This window comes from Hemicordylus capensis, chromosome 14 (genome assembly GCF_027244095.1).
Source record: "Hemicordylus capensis ecotype Gifberg chromosome 14, rHemCap1.1.pri, whole genome shotgun sequence".
Classification (NCBI taxonomy): domain Eukaryota; kingdom Metazoa; phylum Chordata; class Lepidosauria; order Squamata; family Cordylidae; genus Hemicordylus; species Hemicordylus capensis.
In genome coordinates, this window is record NC_069670.1 from 11,288,004 (window position 1) to 11,303,741 (window position 15,738).

The 15,738-nt window shown below is 57.0% G+C and overlaps 3 protein-coding genes across 5 annotated transcripts in view; 2 read left to right on the top strand and 1 right to left on the bottom strand.

Moving 5' to 3' along the window:
- BAD (BCL2 associated agonist of cell death) lies at positions 1-3,649 on the top strand. Its single transcript, XM_053277622.1, has 4 exons — positions 1-228; positions 985-1,195; positions 2,587-2,756; positions 3,089-3,649. The coding sequence occupies exons 2-4, from the start codon at positions 1,057-1,059 to the stop codon at positions 3,215-3,217; spliced, it is 438 nt and encodes a 145-aa protein (XP_053133597.1). The 5' UTR covers positions 1-228; positions 985-1,056; the 3' UTR covers positions 3,218-3,649.
- The window catches only part of LOC128337064 (glyoxal reductase-like), a 22,678-nt gene continuing 10,505 nt past the window's right edge, over positions 3,566-15,738 (bottom strand). Inside the window, exons 1-4 of one of the 3 annotated variants that reach the window (XM_053277618.1) lie at positions 9,834-9,945; positions 8,201-8,560; positions 6,524-6,683; positions 3,566-4,661 (exon numbers count right to left, since the gene is read on the bottom strand). In XM_053277618.1, the coding sequence (XP_053133593.1) occupies positions 3,797-4,661; positions 6,524-6,683; positions 8,201-8,384 (1,209 nt within the window). In that variant the 5' untranslated portion in view covers positions 8,385-8,560; positions 9,834-9,945 and the 3' untranslated portion in view covers positions 3,566-3,796. Of the gene's footprint in view, positions 4,662-6,523; positions 6,684-8,200; positions 8,561-9,514; positions 9,729-9,833; positions 9,946-15,738 lie in introns of those variants that run through there. The other 2 variants (XM_053277617.1, XM_053277619.1) reach the window with 2 other exon arrangements.
- Positions 10,052-15,738, top strand: part of LOC128337062 (sodium/calcium exchanger 1-like) — a 21,251-nt gene continuing 15,564 nt past the window's right edge. Inside the window, exon 1 of the mRNA XM_053277615.1 lies at positions 10,052-11,285. The gene's annotated coding sequence lies outside the window, so the exon portion shown is untranslated. The remainder of the gene's footprint in view (positions 11,286-15,738) is intronic.

Below are 15,738 nucleotides of genomic sequence, written 5' to 3' on the forward strand. Positions count from 1 at the left end.
GAAGCCCTGCCGGGGCTGGGCGGGGCCGAGGTCGCCAGGAGACAGGGCAGTCTGGCCCCCCCGCGCCGTGACGCTGCCAGCCCTGATTGGGCGCTGAGCTTGGCAGTTCTCCATTACCCCGGCGACTGTGGCCGGGACTCTGCGGGCTGTAAACAGAGAGGCGGCGGCGGCGGCGGCGGCAGCAGCAGAGCGCGCGCGCGCAAGTGCCAGAGCGACCCTCACTCAGAGGTAGCATGGGGGGGGGGCTGCCTGTGTGTGTGGGGGGGGGGAGGCCCAGCAGGGTCTGGGAGGGGCAGCAGGGCGGGCTGGAGGCTCCTTGGATCCAGGAAGGAAGCAAGGAAGGGGGAAGTCAAGCATGCATCTGGCTGGGGGGAGGAGGGGGGGAGTCAAGGTAGCTGCAGCAGCCGCCCTGAGGTGTAGGTGTGGGGTCAGGGCAGGGCAGGGCAGGATGCGCGGGCATGCATGCATCATGCCTCAGGAAATGCAAGGCGCAGCTCCTGGGGAAACCTCCCTCAAGCTTCCCCCTAAGCCTTCTCTACATACTTGCTTCTTGTTATGGAGAATAAAGATGGGGGGGGGGTTCTAGTTGGAAAGCGGCAGCATCAAGATGCCCCCCCCCCCACCATAGTAAGACCAGCCAACCTTGCCTCCTGGGGTCCACACAGGAACCTAGGAAGCTGCCGTCTACTGAGTCAGACCCTTGGTCTATCTAGCTCAGGATTGTCTTCACAGACTGGCAGCAGTGGCTTCTCCAAGGTGCTCCTGCTGTGGATTCCAGGAGGGGAAATCAGGTTTATTAATCAAACCGGATGTCTGATTTGCCTGTACCCGCCCTAAAGCCCAGAACCCGACCAAGAATGGTTAAGGCTACCTTGGGAACTCTTGGCGGGAGCGAGGACTGAAGCCAGCACTGCCCGGTTGCTCTCTTTGGCACGAATCTAGGTGCCGCAGGGCAACCCTCTTGTTCTCCCTCCTTCTCCACAGCTGTGCCAACAACCCTGCGTACCCCTGGAGAGAGGCGCATTGAGCAGTGGGGGCCATGCCAGCCCCCTGACCATGTTCAAGATTGCCGAGTACTATGACGAAGAGACTTTCCCAGCGGAGGAGAAGGAACCACCGGAACAGAAGCTGACCTGGAAGGCAGATCCAGAAGGCGCCAAGGAGCCAGGAAGCCCAGCTAGTCCTGGGCACCAAGGTGTGTGTCTGTGTGTGTGAGGCGGGGGTGCAGGCAAGACAGCTTTTAGGATTTCGAGTGTGGGCTCTTTCAGGGCAGGAAACCACCACCTTCTTTCTGCTAGAACTTTTTTTGTTGAAAAACAGTTTAGACATAAATCATTTCGCCTTCAGGGGTCCTTTATACTGAAACAGAGTATCCTAGTCAAAATCCCCTCTCTCCTTATGGAGATGGCATTATGGGCCCATTCAGTTCCTTACTCTCAATTTTCTGTTGTGTCAGTGGCATCTGTTGTACCCTTATTCACACAGAATGCTTCAACACACATACAGTGTGTATACAGTGTGCGCATAGATCTGTACACATATGCAGTTATTCAAGCATTACGGCCAACACCTATAAGTGCCATTCAGACATGATGTTGTACATGTGTACGAACATCTGAATGCAGGTACATTGGGGTGTGAATGACTTTATCCATATTCAGTTTAAAAGTGAACCTGCATCAGGCCCCTCAAAATGCAGAAGGCAACTTGGAAGCATACCACGGCACCCGTGTTCAACGCAACATCTGTACCTGTGTATACGGAACACAGATTGCACAAGAGTTGAACATAATGTGTGAACAGGGCTGTATAGTAGTAAGTACGCTTCCTACCTGTTCCCAGGTTCACTTTTAAAATGAACACAGGTATAGCCATTCACACACAGATCCTGTACACATGTCCAGGATAATGTCTGAATGGCACTCCTGTAGACTCTCAATTTCCTTTTTTTTCAAATTGATTCTTGTTTTCTCATGTTATTCTGTACCGTTTCGCACCTTTTGCTAGTGCTGTTTGTTTCCTGGAACACCAATTCCCAAACTTAGGGCTGAAATCCTAAATGGAGGAAGTCAGATTGAATGCAGAGGGCGTTGGAGGCAACATGGTTGATAATTATACTACGTAACATTTCTATCACACTTTGTGTGTGTACAACACCTTCAAATGTATTATTGCAAACCTCGCAGAAGTCCACTAGCAGGCAAGGGTTTGTCTACTTTTTTAAACATGGGTTGAATCTAAAAATGCAATTCCTGACATCTGGTCCCATACAAGATTTTATCCAGCACACCACACTAGCTCTCTACAGCCTGGCTGGAAAAGTTGGAAACCAACATAAGCATGGTTGTGTGAACCCAGGCCAAAGATTATCATCCATCTTGGCTTGTGTCCCAATAAGAATCTGAGATTTCCGCCTTTGTGCGGGTTCACATGGAGACACTAAAGCTGGTCACAGACTCCAAAGCTAGATTCAAACGAATGTGGGCACCAGGCCTACCCAAGGCCGTACTGACTTGAGCCCTGGCCTAACATTTGCATGCAAGGGATAACTCCATCCTGCCCTTCTGCTTTGTCCCCGTCCCGCAGAGCTGCGCCGCCGTATCGGTTCCGACGCTCCCTTGCCGGAGCCAGACACACCAGATGAGCTGGGCACCTTCCGGGCGCGCTCACGCTCCGCTCCCCCTAACCTGTGGGCTGCCCAGCGTTACGGGCGGGAGCTGCGCAGGATGAGCGATGAATTCCACGGAGCACTGCAGGTGAGGCTGGTGGTGGTGGGGCGCATGAGGATGGGGGTGCAGCTCAGCCGCGGAGCATGAGCATCTGCTTTGCACGCAGAAGGTCCCGGGTTTGATTCCGGGCAGCAAATCCAGGTAGGGCTGGTGGGGAACCCCCTGCCTGGAACCTGGAGAGCCACTCCCAGTCAGAATAGACAATACTGAGCTAGAAGGACCAAGGGTCTGATTCTGTATAAAGCAGCTTCCTACGTCCCTAAGCAAATAAATAAAAAGAAGCAGCTAGGATTCCGCAGCTCAGAAGGCAGAGGGGGTGGGAAATGCGACATCTTTCTAGCGTCTCCTCTCTCTTGCAGAAGCTGCCACGGCCCAAAAGTGCAGGGGCCGCTTCCCAAATGTACCGGACCACAGGTTGGAAGGAAACCCTGCAGTCGTGGTGGTCCCGAGGTCCCCCTAGCAACGAGCCCCCCAGGGGGCCTCCGTGACGTCGCCCCACTGCTGCCTGTTACGAGAAGGAAAGGCAGCGGTGATGGGGAACTCAGCCTGCAGGGCCCACATGGCACATCCTCCTTTGTGGTGTCCCAGAGTATTGGGGTGGGGGGAGAATCCCCAAACACCCCGCCCCCTTAGAAGATTTTGCCCCACACCTCACACTACAGTATGATGTGGACGAATCTTACCTGCTGCCTCTTTACACAGGATCAAATGCCTTCCGCTGCCTGCCACCCACCCTTGAATCCCTCCCACCCACCCACTCCCAACTCCGCGGGGGTCCCGCCCTGCCCTGTCTAAAGAGTACTTTAAAAAGGAAGAAAAAAGGCAAACACTGAATGCATTATTGGAATAAAAGGCCTGGATTTCTGTTTTTCTATGGATCACATTTGTACAAGCCTTCATTAAAGTGTTGTTACTTCTGGTGCAGAGCGTGTCAATGAGAGAAGCCGCGACTTTCCATCTCTAGGGGTGCAGACACTGCCCAAACTCACATCAGCCAGTGCCCGCCCCCCCCGATATGGCACTGAGGGCCGACCTTGGAGAGCCGGACTCCGGGCCTGACATCCTGCCTACGCCACCTCGCTGGGGTCCCAACAGTAGCGCCTCCCACAATCCATGCCTCCCAGCAACTCCATATCAGCCGGGCTCAACTCCCAGTCCCAGAGCTGGGCGTTTTCAGCCACGCGGGCCGGGCAGGCCGACTTGGGGATGACGCTCACGCCCTGCTGCAGAGCCCAGCGGAGCAGGACTTGAGCGGGCGTGCGGCCCCGGCGCCGGGCAACCTCGGTGACCTCTGGCCGCCCCACCAAGTGGCCGGCCCCCAGCGAGGAGTACGCTTGTAGGTGGATGCCCTTCTGGCGGCAGAAGTCCAGCAGCGCCGACTGGGCCAGTTCCGGGTGGAACTCCACTTGCAGGACGGCCGGGACGACCCGGCAATGGGCCAGTAGCTCCTGCAGGTGCCGGACGGTGTAGTTGGAGACGCCGATGGCTCGCAGCTTCCCAGCTTCATGCAGCCGCTCCAGGGCCTGCCAGCTCAGCCGCCGGCACTCTCGGTTCCCCTCGTCTTCCTGGGGGCGGCCCTGAGTGCCCGGCCAGTGGATGAGGCAGAGGTCCAGGTAGTCGCAGCCCAGTTCTTGCAAGCTGCGGAGGCAGGCCGCTCGGGCAGGCCCCTCTCCCTGGTCCCTGGGGCTGAGCTTGCTGGTCAGGAAGACATCTCCGCGGGCGAGCCCGTGGCGCGGCAACAACTCGCCCAGGGCGCGCCCAAGGGCGGCCTCGTTGCCGTAGACGGCGGCCGTGTCCACGAGACGGTAGCCGCTCCCCAGCGCCGCGTCCAGGCTCAGGCGCAGGGTCTCTTCGTCACGCAGGCGGAAGGTGCCCAGTCCCAGGAGGGGCAAGGGGGCGCCCGTGTTCAGGCTCACCGTGTGGTCTGGGGCCCTGCAAGCAACAGAACAGGGAGACGCCGGTCTCTTGGGGGTGTGGCGGCTGCCTCTGCTGCCCTCCCCTGCCAAATGGGCCAGCTCCTTTCTTTTTATGGGGATGGGGTCGCAACTCCTCTGCTTGGCAGGCAGAAGGTCTCCGGTTCAGTCCCTGGCAGCATCTCCAAGATAGTGGGGCTGAGAAAGACTCCTGCCTGCCGCCTTGGAGAAGCCGCTGCCAGTCTGGGTAGACAATCCTGAGCTAGGTGGACCAAGGGTCTGACTCAGTAAATGGCAGTTTCCTGTACTGTACTGCTAATGGTTGGGTGGGGGACGGGTCAGTGTTTTCTCTAACAGGGATTTCCAGGTGTTGATTGCTACAACTCCCAGAATCCCCAGCCAAAGGCCGTGGCAGCTGGGAATCCCTGTTAGAGGGAACAGTCGTAGGGGTCATTGCAAAGGTCCTGGATTTAGCCCCTAGCACCCCCAAGTTTGGGAAGGACCCCTAGCTGAATACCTGGAGAGCTGCTGCCAGTCAGTGCAGACAGTTCTAAGCTAGCTGGACCAAAGACCAGGCTCAGCAGACAGCAGCTTCAGAGGTTCATGGGGAAGTGTGAACCTCTCTCTCTGTTTTGGGAATTGGGGTTGGAGCTCAATTGAGGTAGGACACAGTAGGCCATTCCAGAAGAGGAAAATAAGTATCTTAACTGCATTACCGAAGTGAAATGGGCAGCATGCATCAACAGTGGAAGAGGCCTAGCTAATTATGATAGTCACTGGGCAAAGTGATCCAGAACATACTTACTCAGAAGCAAAGCCCACTGAGTTCAAGGGGATTTATTCCCTAGTATAGAGTTTCTCAACTCAGGGCTCTAAATGATGTTGGACTGCAACTCCCATCATCTCCAGCCACAATGGATTATGGGAGTTGTAGTCCAACATAATCCAGGGACCCAAGTTTGAACATTCCCGACCTAGTAAAGGCGTTTGGCATTTAAGTTTAAGATGAGAATAGGCATGCTGTCTTGAGATTTAATTTCTCAATTCATTGCTTATAACCTGTTTTTCCTTCCCCCGGGAAGCTTAAAGCAGCCAACAACAGCCCCAGAAAGCCCAATTAATACAAAAATAATAAGACGACCATAAAAGGATGGAAAAGCAATCACCAAATTCAGTTCAAAGCAATCTATCACCAACGCAATGCATAAAAATCCGCCTCAATTAACAGCCCTGTAAACACACCCAGGGGACCACAAAACAAACATCTCAAAGCCACCAAGAAGTCAATTAGCCAGCGCACGGCACCGTGAGATCATGACAAGAAGGTTTATTTTGTTCTACAGTCGTCTTACTCAGGGCTGCAAAGTTTATTTTATTTATTTATGTTTCAGTTGTTCCTCCATCAAGACTGCTAGCTTAGACAAGCTATTTCTGGAGACTTTTTTTGTTTGTTTGCCCACATTTTGCACCCAGAGGTAATTTTGGAGCCTGGACCTAAAAGTCTTTGGAGCCCCGCCCCACCCCCTCAAGTTACGCATCATCCCCCTAACACACACACACACACCCGTGACACACGCAGTGTTTTTAACGCGCTGGCTGAGCCCCCTGGTGAAACGGAGCCCAATTCCGGGAGGGCTGCCAATCCCAAAAGCCACAAGGAAGCCCTGAACCAGGAGCACCACCAGCCTCACAACGGGAGGGCAGGCAGACGTACTTTGCACTAATTCACACGCGTGTGCAACGCGTGTGCAAGGAGAAAGGCCAAGGAGGCCCCCGGCTCGCCCAACCCGCGGCCTTTGCAGCCATGCAAGAGAGAGAGGGGGAGCCTCCAGAGGCATGCCCCGAAGGCAGCTCCCCGCCCCGGGGCATCTGCATACTCACCGCGGCCGCGCAAGCTCCGCCGGCTGCTGCATGGCGCTGGCGGTGTTGGGCAAGTTGCTCGGGCGCGCTGCCGCGCGGGGAAGGCGGGGCCAGGCGCGGAGCGACGGCGGCTGCCCTCCAATCAGCGCGCGAGGAAAAGGAGGCGGGGCGGGGCTGCGCGCTGCAGGAAGAAAGCATAGCCGCGTCCGCCTGCCGGCTTTTGGCGTAGCGGTTAGCGCGTCGGACTTGCGGCTGAACACCGGGGGTTCAAATCCCCACTCCGCCCCTCTTTAATAATAATAATAGTTTTTAAAAAGAACCGTACACACCCAGCCTCCTAATTTCTCTTTGGTAATTGTACACGTGCTTTATAATAATAATAATAATAATAGAGTGACACAATAAAATAATAATAATAATAATAATTTAATAAAATAATAAAGAAAGACATTGATCAAGATCAAACACTTTATGACAGTCACAGGGCAGTGCACAATAATGCATACACACAGAAGCCCAGCAGAGCAAACCATAACAGCTGTAGTACAATGTTGACAAGCTGAACCTCCAAACAGGACAGCTAAACTGAATTCATAATGAGCACCTGACGAATCTTTGCTGGCTACCCAAGAAGATATTAATATAAAGACATTAAATCACTCTGGTCAGCTAGAAGATGATCAAGTTAGGAAGAGTCCGTAAGAACCCGGATAGCCACTTATAAAAGGAATCTTTATTTATTTATTTTATTACTCCAAACTAAATTACTCCCAAATAGTCCTACTGAAATTAATTAGTTCTTTCAAGTCACTCCTGAGAAACTTCATCCAGATGCCAGCCATTAAAAAAAAACAACCTACTACTATCAAGATTGATATACCACTTTTCAACCAAAGTTCTCAAAGCAGTTGACACAGGATAAATCCGAGGGTGGCTGTGGGCCCCCTCCAGCCTCAGAGGCAAATATGCCTCTCAATGCCAGTTGCAAGAGAGAAGGCCTGCCCTTGCCCCTGGCCTGTGGGCTCCCCAGAGGCATCTGGTGGGCCACTGTGGGAAAAAGGTGCTGGACTAGATGGGCCTCCTCGGGCCCGATCCAGCAGCAGGGCTGTTCTGATGGTTCCCCGTCCCCAGAGGGCTCGCAATCTCAAACAGCTATCGCGATTTTCCAAGCCCTTGAAACGGGAGCCACTCCCTTCTGCCAGAGTGGAAGCTGGAGTCACGTCTTACCCTGGATTGGGGGGGGGGGGCTCTCTGGGGCTTTGGGCTCAGGGGGCTTCTTCCCAGCCCTGCTGGAGGAGATGCTGCCAGGGGGTGAACCTGGGACCTTCTGCGTGCAAAGCAGAGCCTCCGTGGAACTACAATCACCTTCAGCCACTGTGGCTGGGGGTGTGGAAGTGGTCAAAAAGCACGTGGAGACCCAAGGTGTAGATGGAACCCCTCTTTTCTTTTCTTTTCAACGACTTTTTGTTCAATTTTTCACAACATAAGATACACACACGCACACACAAAAATAAAAAGAAAGAAAAAAGAAAAACACACAAACAAAACAAAACAAAACATGAAGACTTCCATCTCATCATTAGAACAAGTATCAGTTACAATACCCAAGTCTTGCCTGTAATTTAATCGTTCTCCCCCCCCCCCCCGATAAATTGTACAAAAATCAGCTCTAAGGCATTTTAAAAACATTTTTGTTACCACTCAAAAGCCTGAAACCCCTCTTTTCTAGTTCATCGTTCTGCTCCTTGCAGGATCCCACCAGATGTTTCTGTGATGCCCATACGCTTGAAGGCAACAGCCTTCTGCGGGCGTTGCTCCTCCCCAACCACTGGCATTCAGAGCTAGACTGCTTCCGAAGCAGGAGGTTCCATTTAGCAGTCATTACTGGTTGCCATTAACAGACCCATCTTCCTCTAGGAGAGATCCCCCAAGGATCTGTACAGAGAGCAACCGAGGTTTCCACAACAATGCACGGTGTGAAGGAAGCAGAGAGCGATAACTTTCTCTTCGCCTCCCACAACACTAGAATCCAAATCCTCCAGGGACTGGAGGCAAACTCTGGAAAGACAAGAGAAAGCACTTCCTCACACGATGCATAATTAAGTTTACGCAGTGTTCTGCCCCAAGACGCGCTGAGAGCCCTTCGCTTCAGATAGCTTTTTAAAGAGGATTAGTGGAGGAAGCTGAGGGAGAGAGGCCCATCCGTGGCAATTAGGCATAATGGCTCTGCAGAACCTCCAGAGCCAGAGGCTGTCTATCTCTGCATACCAGTTCTGGGGTGCAGCCCCAGGGAGTGAGGCCTGCCTGTGGACTTCTGCCCTTGGGCAGTGCAAGAGACAGGAGGCCGGATAAAGCAGGCCGTTCCAAGAGGGATCTCCTAACCCACCCACCCCCAGAAGCGAGGTCACTGCTCTCTCGTAATCACTCGCTGCGGCCTGCCACGTTCTCATGCAATTCTCCCAATTATTTTCCTAACCAAATTACAGTTCCCCCAGAAGACCTTGGCAATGTTCAGCAGAGTTGTCTTTCCAATAAAATGCCATCAGATGCGAATTTCAGTTTAATACCTCTGGCAAGACTTCAACTTTTCCCTTTTATTTATTTTCTTGCCTCTGCCAAAGGGGCTGGGGGGGGGGGGGCGAGAGAAATTAATAGCACAGAACCCAGAGAGAGCTGGCAGCAGGGGCAGGCCGGCAGAGGGCGCCACACACCGCTCCAAAGCGTGGCCACTTTCTTCTATTGGATGGCATTGTATCGTGTGGCAGCAGCGGGCGGGTGGGCACACCGGGAGGCACACACACTCCTGGCCCTCTGGGGATGGCTCGTGGAGAGGCTGGGAAGAAGCGCGCCCCACACTCAGTCTCTTCTCCCTGATCATTGCAATGCTTTCTCCCCACTCCAGACCCTACATCGAGCCAGCTGCAGCCTGGGGGGCGGAAGACCCCCAAGCATGCTGTGAGCGTCGCCCCCCGCCTCAAGCTAGCCCCACGGCCCCCCGCAGCACACACCGACCTCCTGGGCGCTGGAGCGCCGCCGAATCCTGCCTTCCTCCAGGGCAGGGCCCCCGGGGAATCCGCCCCCCAGGTCGGAGGGAGGGGGAAATCCCAGCGGCCGCGAATGGGGACATCCTTCAGCTGCTGCAGCCCCACACTCGGGCCTTGGGGCGAGCGCATTGGGGGGCAGAATGTGGGGCGGGTTTCTGCAAAGGGGGCAGCAGCAGAGCAGGGAGGCGGGGGGAGCAGCTCAGTTCAGGAGTGCCCCCCCACCCCGCTGCCCTCCTTCCAGCCCCCACCGCTTGGCAAAGAAGCGACTGCAGGCCGCGGGAACTCACCGGCGTGCCCGGAATGCAGAGCGAGGCGAGATGAAGCAGCAGCAGCAGCCAGGGCCGGCGGCGTGGCCAGAGGCAGCGGCTGCCGGGGGAGAAGGCGGAACTCCCCGCCGGGTCCTGACTCCGCAGAGCGCCTCCTGCTGCCAGAGGGCGGAACGGGGGGGGGCTTTTTGCCCGGGCGGGGTGGGGGGTGCCGCCTCTCCCGGCCTCCTCCCTCCCCTGACGACTCGAGGAAAGACCAACCTTTTGGAGAGGCTAAAGATGTCGGGCTGCGTTCTGGGTGGATGCACCTGGGCTAGGCAGCAGCAGGGAGTTCCGCCGGCTCCCTCGGGCAGCAGTTTGCTGCAGCTTGCCTGCCTGCTCTGCATTCCCTTGAATAGGGGCGGCCGGTGTATGTGAAGGAATCCTACCTCCATGATAGGGTTGGCTTTAGCACTGGGCCCGATTCACCCACAAGGGTCGCTTTGTGAATCATGGGGCAGAGATCGAGAGTCAGTGGAGAGGGGAGCTTTATCCTGGGGAAGATGGGGGGCGCGGGCTGGTCTTTATGAGTGGTTAAGGGTCTTCCCTGTAGGTTGGGAATTAGGGTCTTCCTTCTTAGTCGGGGGGCGCGATCCTGCTCTTTCTTGTGGGTTATTACCGGGTGGGACTGGGCTTCGCTTCGCTGGTTAGCATTGGGGTCTTTATGATAAGTTGGGGGGGGGGCTTTAGATCTCTCTTTTTTTTACAACTGATGAGAGGGGGGTCCTGATTGTTGATGGGGAGGTTTTCAATACTTTTTTGCACGATCGGCGGACCTACTAAAGTCCTTCCTCCTGGTTCGCTTGCGGGGGGGGGGTCCAAGTCTCCCGACTCACCCCCCTCCCTATTCCCCCCATCGGCTCTAAGAAGACCCCCCCCCGCACAACACCACACACCCAGGTCTTCTTGCTTTGTCCTTTTGCTCTGCGGGGCCCCCATAACCTTCCCGGTCATTCCTGGGGGGGCCGCTGGTCCCTTTTCCTAGGAAAGGGGTGATGGGGGGGTCCTGGCGGGGGGGAAAGCACCATCCAGGCAAGGAAGAGGCGGCAGCCCAGCAGCGGCCGGAGCGACACCCCCCCCACACACACACCATTGCAGAAGCTGCGCGCGGTCCTCCCCCCCCCCCCCGCAACGAGGCTCTCTCCAGGGTGGAGCAAGCGAGGAGGAGGCGGCTGGTCGCTGCTGGAGCATCTCTCGGCGCCAGAGTCCCGAGCATCTGCTGCTGCTGCCGCCGCCCCCCCGCCTATCGGATCCGCTCCTAGCAAGCGAAAGGAGGCGGGGGGGGAGGCGGGAGGGAGGCAGCAGCCCCCCCGCAACACCATGGACAAGTGAGGCAAGGCGACAACTGCGCGCCCACCCACCCCGCGCTTGCCCGCCCCATCCCTGGGGGGCTGCACGGGAAAACAGCCCTCCCCAAACCCTTCTAACCAGCAGGTAAGATTTATGGGAGGAGGAGGGTTGTCTGGGGGGTTAAAATGTGTCTGTGGGGGGCTCCAGGGTTGGGGGGGGCAGCATATTCCCGATCTTTATTTCCCTCTCCTCCCCCCCCCGCCCCGACCCCCAAAAGGAGGAAAGTTGAATGGCAAATAGACTGGAGGTGTGGGGGAAATGGATGGGTTCTCTCCCCCCCGCCGCCCAACCAGAAGCCGGTCCAGAGGCGAGGAGGATGCAGCCAGCCCCACGACGCGGGCGGAGGGGGCCATATCCTGCACCCCCCCGGCTTTTGCACCGAGGAGGCCCGGTGTGTGTGCGTGGGGGGGGTGCAGACTAGGAAGGGGAGAAGTAGGGCAGGTTGTGGGGCACATGGCAGCAGCAGCAGCAGCAGAAGGCGCTTGAGAGAAGGAAGCGCGCGGGGAGGGGTGTTTTGGACAGGGAGCAAGGAAAGCCAGGCTGGCTGCTGAGGTGGGGAGAGCCCCGCGCTGGAGGGGGGCCTGCCCCAAGCCAAACCCGTGTGCCCCCCCCCAGCCTGGAGCAGCCAGCCCTCCAGGCGCATTTGGGATGCAGCGCACGCACAGTGCCAGCCCCAAGTTTGAGGGTCCAGTGCTCCCGGGCAGCGCCCCCTCCCGCCCCACACTTCCACTGCAGGCGCCAGGCTGGTTCTCTCTCCCCCCCCCGCCCCCGCCCCCAAAAAACCCCTGCTGTCCAGGAATGAATGGCTGGCTGGCTTTCTCTCACGCTCACCCACAGCACCCTCCCCAGCCCAGCCCTGGCTTGCGGGGGGGGGGATTCTGGGAGGATCTCCCCCCCCACTTCACACGGACTGTCTCCCCCTCCCCTCTGCATGGGAAGAGGGAGGGGGTGTTTGTCTGGCTGCCCGGCGTGAGGATGCAACGAGGCTGAACAGAAACTGCACCACTGCGGGGGGGGGGGAGAGGCAGGAGAGCACGTGGGTGCGCTGCCTGGCACGGGGCGGGGCGGGGGGGGCGAGCCGCCAGGGCATGCTTGCACGGCCTGGCGGGGGTGGGGGCTGGCGTCCGGGGAGCTGCATGCACACAAACCAGCCCCGTGTCGGCCCGGCCAGGTTGCTTGGCATGGCGGAGATCAGCTGGGGGGGGGGGGGCAACCAGCTCAGAGAGATCACTGCACTCTTCATTGCATGCGAGACACAACGTTGTTTAGGGTTGTGATGAGTATGCAGTGCGGAAACGGAAACACACACACACACACACACACACACACACACACACACTGCAACATACCGAGTCAGACCCTTGGTCCCTCTAGCTCAGGACTGCTTGCCCTGACAGGCAGCAGATTCTCCGAGTTTCAGGCTTAAGGATCTCTCCTTGCCCTGTCTTGGAGCTGCTGCCCGGTGGGGAACTTCAACTCTTCTGCATGCAAAGCAGACCCTCTTCCCCTGAGAGGAAGATCGTACCGCGCTCACACGTGGTCACCCATTCAAATGCAAACCAGGGCAGGCCCTGCTTAGCAAAGGGGACAATCCATGCTTGCTCCCACCAGACCGGCTCTCAGCCTCCCCGCTCCTGCAGTCAGCACAGTGAGATTTCCCCAGAGCGGGGGGCATCGAAGCAGAGGTTTTCCAGCAGCGGTTAGGACTACAACTCCCACAGCCCCCTGCTGCCATTTAGTGCAGCAGGGGGTGATAGGAGCAGTAGTCCAACAGCAGCTGGCCAGCTGGCCACCCTGCCCGGGGAACAAGACAGGAAGCCCAAACTGTGGTGGGCACAGAGAGGGCAGGCTGGCGGCGTGGGGCAGGTAGGAATTATATTCTGTGAGCCGCGTTGGGGGTCAGGAAATTCTGTGTGATGAAGGGCACCCAAGAACCCAGGGTGGTCTGTCTTGCGAAGCGATTGCCGGCCCAACGGCAGAGCGGCCAGGCCGTGAGAGTCCCGCTGCCACGGGGCAGGGAAAGGGGAGGCTGAGGCTGGCCGGGCCCAGGACGTGGCCTGGTGGTGGAGAGCGAGGACATAGCTGGCCAGGACCCAGCTGGTCACGCCCCTGCCAAGGTAGCCCAAGCCGTTATGTCGCTTCCCCTGGGGGATTGCCAGGCCATCCTCACGGAAGGGGGGGGTTGTGCCTGCCCGTGGAGGAAGCCGTGACAGGCACGTTCGGGCACAGAGACCCCAAAGGGCAGCTAGTCTGACCTGGTGCTGCTGTCAGGGAGAGGAGGGGTTCAATCCCGTGCCCGGAGCAAACGCCCCCTTGGCACCCACCACCCCTGCGATTCAAGCCAAGCTCCGCCTCGGAACCTGCTTCCGAGTCGGGGTGCAAGCGATCAACTCTGAGCACGAGTGAAGTGCTTTCCCATCTCTGCCGCCTGACCACAAGGCCCTCTGCTTCTGAATTCGGACCTTCCCGGTGCCAGAAACGGGCAGCACGGCATAGGGTGCCTTCTGTGCTCACCGGTCCGTTCCGCTGGGATGCTTCTCGCACATGCACAGCCTCCTTCACACTCATGCATTTATTATTATTATTATTATATTGTTATTACTAATTGGATTTCTATACCGCCCTTCCAAAAATGGCTCGGGGAGGTTTACACAGAGAAATCATCAATAAATAAGATGGCTCCCTGTCCCCCAAAAGGGCTCACCATCTAAAAAGAAACATAAAAGATAGACACCAGCCACAGTCACTGGAGGGATGCTGTGCTGGGGGTGGAGAGGGCCAGTTGCTCTCCCCCTGCTAAACACAAGAGAATCGGCACTTTTAAAAGGTGCCTCTTTGCCCAGTTAGCTGAGGTTATTATTAGGCTTTGTTTGCCGGCCACAGGACCTGGTAGTCTGCTAATCTCTGTGGCCTTGGAGATGGGGTGCCATTCTGTAGGCCTAGAGTCCGGCAGCATCTCCAGGTAGGGCTGGGAAAGACCCTTCTCTGAGATTGTGGAGAGCTGCTGCCAGTCAGTGCAGACAATCCTGAGCGAGAGGGACCAAGGGCCTGACTCCGTGGGTAGCAGCTTCCTGTGTTCCAAATACACTGCTCAAAGAAGAGGCAATACCTGAGGGGCTCAATCTTCCGGTAGGACTGGGGAACGCCTTGCTGTGTCTGGGACCCTAGAGAAAAGCTGCTAGTCAGACAAAGCAGAGCAAGATCTGTAAGTGTAGCAAGCAGCATAAAAACAGCAGCCGTTAGCATCAAATACATCGGCCGGTTAAAAAGCTGTAGGCAACAGGAAGGTTTTCCTGCCCAGTTAAAAGAGAGAAGGGCTTAAGGACTGTCTGTAGGAACAGGGTGCCCAAACTGTGGCACCACCACAGAGAAGTCCCCGCCCGGAATATTGGATAAATGAACGTGCATGGAGGATGAGTCAGGAGAGATCGCCCTGCCCATCTGCCTGGCCTGCAGGAGGTCCCAGGTTCACTCCCTGGCAGCATCTCCAGGTCGGGCGGGGAAGAACTCCTGCCTGAAACCTCGGAGAAGCCGCTGCCAGTCCGTGTAGACGAAGACCGAGTCGGGTGAACCAAGGGTCTGGCTGGGTAGAAGGCAGCTTCCTGTGTTCCCAAGCCATGTTTCCCAAAACTGGAGGAGGTTGGTCGGTGAGAACCAGGCGCCACGTGTGGATTTCGCCACGTGGTCTTGTGGTGGGGAGCCCGGAGATGCCGCCATCTGGGCACTGGCGTCAGCCACCCAAAGAGACACGAGTGGCACACGAGACCACGTCCATATGGGACACGTCCCCCCCACCCTCCCCAAAAGTGCCGTGCATGGATGCAGCATCTGACGCATGTAAGCCGGCCGGCGGGGGGGGGCCTTGAAGGGTCTCCGCCCTCCTTTCCCTTTGGTGACAGACCCAGAGAGCGTCTCGCCCTGCAGGACACCCGACGAATCCTAGAAATCCTCACTGGGTGTCCAGAGTGGGAGATCTGGAACCGAAGCCATCGGGGAAGGAGGGGGAGAGATGGCTGGCCTACCCGCCACCCCCGGGAGGAGGGCAAGCAGAAGGCGAATAAGGGGGCATCGCTTCCCCCCCCTCCACCCTCCGATACAAACCAAGGCGGATGGATTAATGGCGGGGATTACAATGCCAGATTGCCCAGCCAAATGGGCACAAGGGCCGATTTAGGACAGAGACGAAGGCGGGGAGAAAGAGGCAGGAGAACCCGAAAGGCGGCCGAGGACGCCAGCAGCCAGGGAGGGAGGCTCCTTCCTGTGTTTTTTTGCGGGGGTGCACAGACACTGCCCCCCCCGCCCGGTGTCCGCCTCCTGCTGTAAGACCCTCCATCTGCTTATCGGTTCCCTGCAGGAGCTACAGCGGTGGAGGGGAACAGGGCCACTTTCCAGAAGTCTCCTGAGCCAGGGAGAAGTTGCCTCCGCAGAGATTCCCTCCCTGCCTCTCCTCCTCACCAAATCTTAGCACAGCCTGCCGGCTAAGAGCGTCAGCTGTGAACCAAGAAGCCCACACTCCAGCGCGGGGAATTTGCTAGGT

Excerpts from the sequence above, each read along its gene's own strand:
- BAD (XM_053277622.1), top strand. The coding sequence starts at position 1,057 with ATGTTCAAGATTGCCGAGTACTATGACGAAGAGACTTTCCCAGCGGAG. Across the intron at positions 1,196-2,586 it reads AGCTAGTCCTGGGCACCAAG|AGCTGCGCCGCCGTATCGGT; the intron begins GTGTGTGTCTGT and ends CCCGTCCCGCAG. Across the intron at positions 2,757-3,088 it reads AATTCCACGGAGCACTGCAG|AAGCTGCCACGGCCCAAAAG; the intron begins GTGAGGCTGGTG and ends TCTCTCTTGCAG.